This window comes from Pogona vitticeps, chromosome 5 (genome assembly GCF_051106095.1).
Source record: "Pogona vitticeps strain Pit_001003342236 chromosome 5, PviZW2.1, whole genome shotgun sequence".
NCBI lineage: Eukaryota > Metazoa > Chordata > Lepidosauria > Squamata > Agamidae > Pogona > Pogona vitticeps.
Window position 1 is genome coordinate 81,747,800 of NC_135787.1, and position 5,017 is coordinate 81,752,816.

The 5,017-nt window shown below is 47.6% G+C and overlaps 1 protein-coding gene across 1 annotated transcript; it reads left to right on the top strand.

Annotated features, from left to right (window-relative positions):
- Positions 1–917: 917 nt before the first annotated feature.
- LOC144589438 (uncharacterized) lies at positions 918–4,351 on the top strand. Its single transcript, XM_078394036.1, has one exon. The coding sequence runs from the start codon at positions 931–933 to the stop codon at positions 2,614–2,616; it is 1,686 nt and encodes a 561-aa protein (XP_078250162.1). The 5' UTR covers positions 918–930; the 3' UTR covers positions 2,617–4,351.
- Positions 4,352–5,017: the final 666 nt, after the last annotated feature.

Here is a 5,017-nt window from a genome sequence, read left to right on the forward strand (position 1 = left end):
AAAAACCAGCAAGGGGGAGGGGCCCATGTTGAAGGGAAGCCCTCTGACATGAAACCACCAAGACCTCAGATTTTGGAGGGAAAACCAAAAACAGATGAGAAAGACTCCAAGTACAGCAGAAAATGTTATTTCTGTCAAGGAAAGGGCCATCTAATCTCAGAGTGTGAGAAATTAAAGCAGCTAAAGGGAAATTTGCCTCATGATTTGAGTGGAACCAAGCCAAAAGCTGTGTTCTGTGTCCAGACAGAGCAAAGCTCCTTGCCACTGAGGGAGCCTGTTGCCATGGCGACTCACTCTGGACCAGTTACATCTGCTGATCAGGCTGGGGAAAATGGTCCTCTTGTAGAGGTCAAGCGCTGCTTACTAGTTAGGACAGATTCGCAATTGTTTGAGACCGCTGGGGTGGACGTAGGAATACTTGACCATCAGTATAGGGGGCTAAGGGATACTTGTTCCCAGGTGACCCTGTGCCATCCAGACATTATTCCTAGGAAGCATATAATCCCAAATGAGAGCCTGAAGGTGGCAGGGATTGAGGGGCAGGTGATCTCACTGCCAGTAGCTGAGGTACCTGTGAGCTTTCAAGGCTGGAGGGGAGTTTGGCGTCTAGCGATTTCATCGACTCTGCCAGCAGCCGTGCTCGTGGGAAATGACCTGGCTGAACATGTGAAACGGGTGCTAGTGATTACACGCTCACAAGCTACCACGGGGACAGGTCAGGGGGGTACTGAAGAGCCCGAGACTGAAGCAGATGAGGGTAGTCCCGAAGCTGTGGCAGAAACCTTAACCACAGACAGCAAATTTGGCCAAGAGCAAAAGGCAGACGCCACTCTCCGAAAGTGTTTTAAAAAGGTGACAGACACCCAGTTAACACCTGAAACCCCAGTGAGATTTCACGAGGAGAAGGGAATTTTATATAGAGAGACCCTGATGAATATCTCAAAAGGGGGAGATGGGATCAGAAGTCAGCTAGTGGTACCTGAAAAGTATCGCCCCATGATCTTACAAAGGGGGCACTCTGACATGTTTGCTGCGCACTTAGGGGTGAACAAAACACAGCAGAGAATCACACAAAATTTTTACTGGCCTGAAATAGGGAAGCAGATCAAGGAGTTCTGTAAACAATGTGATGTGTGTCAGAGGCAGGGGAATAACCGTGACAGGACCAAAGCGAAGTTGTGCCCTTTGCCTGTGATTGACACCCCGTTCAAATGTATAGGAGTGGATATTGTGGGACCTTTGCCCAAGGCCACAAAGAGGGGGAACCGGTTCATTCTCACCATTGTGGACCATGCCACGAGGTACCCCGAAGCCATTCCCTTGACTAACATCGAAACTAACACAGTGGCAGATGCCTTGGTGGGGTATATGTCCAGGATGGGATTTGCCTCAGAAATAATCACAGATTTGGGCACATCGTTTACATCAAAGCTCATGAAACGGTTATGGCAAATCTGTGGAATTAAACACAAGGAAACCACTGCCTATCACCCCGAAAGTAATGGGTTAACGGAGAAGTTCAATGGGACTCTGATGCGCATGATTAGGGCTTACTTGGCAGAGAATCCAAACAATTGGGACCAGAAGCTGCAATCCCTTTTGTTTGCTTATCGATCAGTGCCCCAAGCCAGTACCGGGTTCAGTCCGTTTGAACTTTTGTTTGGGAGAAAAGTGAAAGGTCCACTTGATTTAATCAAGCAGAATTGGGAGCAGATCACCCAGGGTGACCCACAAGATGTTGTGACGTATATAGACACTTTAATGAATGACCTGAAGAGAAACCTAGAGCTAGCAGCAGAAAACCTGCAAGCTCAGAAGGTCAGACAGAAAACCTGGTATGACCAGAAAGCCAGGGAGAGGCACTTTAACCCAGGGGAGGAAGTGCTTTGGCTTAGGCCCTGCAAAGAGAACAAACTGCAGCTGGGTAGCCCAGAAATAAAATACTTGGGTCACATAGTAGGGGGAGGAGTGATCAAACCCCTAGAGGCCAAGATAGAAGCCGTTCGTGATTGGCCCAGACCCAACACCAAGAAAAAAGTCAAATCATTTCTTGGGTTGGTGGGCTACTACAGAAAGTTCATCCCAAGGTTTAGCGAGATGGCGACTCCGCTGACCGATCTGATGCGGAAGAAGACTGATGACCGCATCCCGTGGACCAGCGACTGTGAGGAGGCGTTCCGGAGGTTGAAGAAGGCGCTCATCCATTATCCAGTGCTGCGTGCTCCCGACTTCGACCGGGAGTTCATCATCTACATCGATGCGTCTAACAGCGGGGTAGGAGCAGTTCTTTGCCAGGAGGATGAAAATGGTGACCAGCATCCAGTGTCCTACCTGAGTAGGAAACTCCAGAAAGGTGAGAGACATTTAGCAACCGTGGAAAAGGAGTGCCTGGCCATAGTATACGCGATTCAGAAGGCCAAACCTTACATCTGGGGAAGACATTTTGTTCTGTGCACTGACCACTCACCACTGCAGTGGTTAAAGACAATGAAAACCCATAATAGTAAACTTATGAGGTGGGCTTTAAACCTGCAAGATTTTGACTTTGAAGTGAAGGTGGTCAGAGGGTCAATGAACTGTGTTGCTGACGCCTTGTCAAGAAGACCCGACGAGTGAAGACGGCGAAGAAACCATGGACTGTGTATATTTTGGTGACCAAAAGTTAAATGTACCTGTTTATTGAACAGGCTTGGTTTGTATTAATAAAGGTAACTTAATGTATTGCAAATATTAATGTTTAAATGCATAAGTGATATGTTTGACCTAGAGTGAGTAAGTATGGGTTATGGGATTGTGTTATAATGTATAACTGTTTTGTGTTTTGATCCTGGTTGTTTTTTGGAGAAAAGCACTTTAGCTTTTCCCCCGCAAAACAACTTATAAAGAGGGGAGGTGTCACATACAGCACTGATGGTACCTGTCTGTCATGGGTTTGGAGGGAAAGTTCCATCCTATGGGGAGTGGAAGGCGGGACATCAGGGGGGAGGAGCTGTACTGTATATATATTTGGAGCTTGTGTGGAGAAGAGGAGTTGGAGTCTGTGTGTCAGACTGGGTACAACTGTTTGTCAGTTAGTACATACCTGATAGGTTCAGGTTTCTATCAAGGTAGCCAGAACTGATAGGTTCAGGGTCTGTGCGTTACCTTAAAGTGTTCAGTGGGAACCAATCTGTTGTATGTGTATGTTTGGGACTATACCAAGTTCCAGTTTCCTATTTACCTGATCCTTTTGTTTACCCTGTTGATTGTTTCAATAAACCTTGTTCTTTTGTTTATTAAAATCCATTCCTGGTCTGTGTGACTCCTTATAGGGAATGGTTGGTGGCAGCATAACTACAGGGTGGGATACTCCAGTAGGTCTGGGGTTGCCACATTGATTGGTGTCCAGCGTGTGGGATACGACTGGTCCAGTTGTCCAGTGGTCCAGCAAAGCCTTGGCAAGTGTGCCCAGAGCAAGGGGGGTCTAGTCAGGGAAAATCTGAGGGCGCGTAGGTAATCTTCTAGGCTTACCTCACGGGGAGGTAGGCTAGTGGAAGAACGTGCAAACTCAGGTTGGGGGACTAGATTAGGGAGCTCTGAGGCAACCCGTTTTGGCGGGAAAGGGCTGAGGCAAAGCTGCGTGAAGTAACAGTGATCTAGCCTGTCTGCTGAGAGGCCTAGCAGAGGGGGTGGATTCTGCCTGGCAACAGTTGCAAGTTGGTGCTGGAGGGACAGCAGCAGTCTATAGAAGGCTGTTTCTGAGGCAAAAGGAAAAAAGTCGTCATTTTATTTTGAGGCGTGACTTTTGAAGGCAGCCTGTTCTGGGGGGATTATGCCCTTGACTCGAAGCCAAATGGCAGAAATGGGGAAAGTGAGAGAACCACAGGGAGACCAAGGTTCTGAGGAGGCATTTGGCTCAGTGCAGGATGAGAGCACGGGAGAACTGACCTCAGAACTCAGAAAAATGCTCCTAGCCCAACAGCATGAACTGAGGGTGAGGGAAATGGAGGAAAGGGAAAGGGAGAAACAAAGACAATTTGAAATGGAAAGGGAAGAGAAACAGAGACAGTTGGAGTTAGAAAGAATGGCGTTTGAGCTGAAGAAGCTGGAAATAATGAGTAGAAATAGGAATAACAATAATAATGAGGGGAACCCAGGGAATGGGGAAGGCAGCTTGTCTAAAACTGACTTGAAGAAATTCCCTGTGTACAACAAGGGAGATTGCCCTGAGGTGTTCTTTTCCCTCGTGGAAAGAGCGTTTGTGGACTTCTCAGTAAGGGAAACTGAGAAGATGACCATTATGCGATCTTTAATCAGTGGCAGCCTGGCAGAAGTCTATGCCGAGATGCCAGTGGAACTGCTGAAAGACTACGCTGAGTTTAAAAAACTGGTTTTTGCCCGGCATGGGATAAATGCTGAACAGCTGAGGCAAAAATTCAGGTCACTCACAAAAAAACCGGAGCAGACTTTTACCCAAGTGGGGGCCCAACTGGTGAGGTTGCTAGAGAAATGGCTGTCTCAGGAGGGGACAGAGACCTTCCAGCAGCTCAAAGACCTGATAGCGCTGGAACAATTTTATTCAGTCCTGCATGGGGAACTAAAGTTCCATGTGAGAGAGAGGAAACCTAGAACTGTGACAGAAGCGGCGGAGATCGCAGATTTTATTTCCCAAATAAGGAAGCCCTTAGGTGCTGAGGGGAAAACTGTGGGTAAGCCCAAAGAAACCTACAGCAGGTACTCTCAGGGACCAGGGAAAAACCAGCAAGGGGGAGGGGCCCATGTTGAAGGGAAGCCCTCTGACATGAAACCACCAAGACCTCAGATTTTGGAGGGAAAACCAAAAACAGATGAGAAAGACTCCAAGTACAGCAGAAAATGTTATTTCTGTCAAGGAAAGGGCCATCTAATCTCAGAGTGTGAGAAATTAAAGCAGCTAAAGGGAAATTTGCCTCATGATTTGAGTGGAACCAAGCCAAAAGCTGTGTTCTGTGTCCAGACAGAGCAAAGCTCCTTGCCACTGAGGGAGCCTGTTGCCATG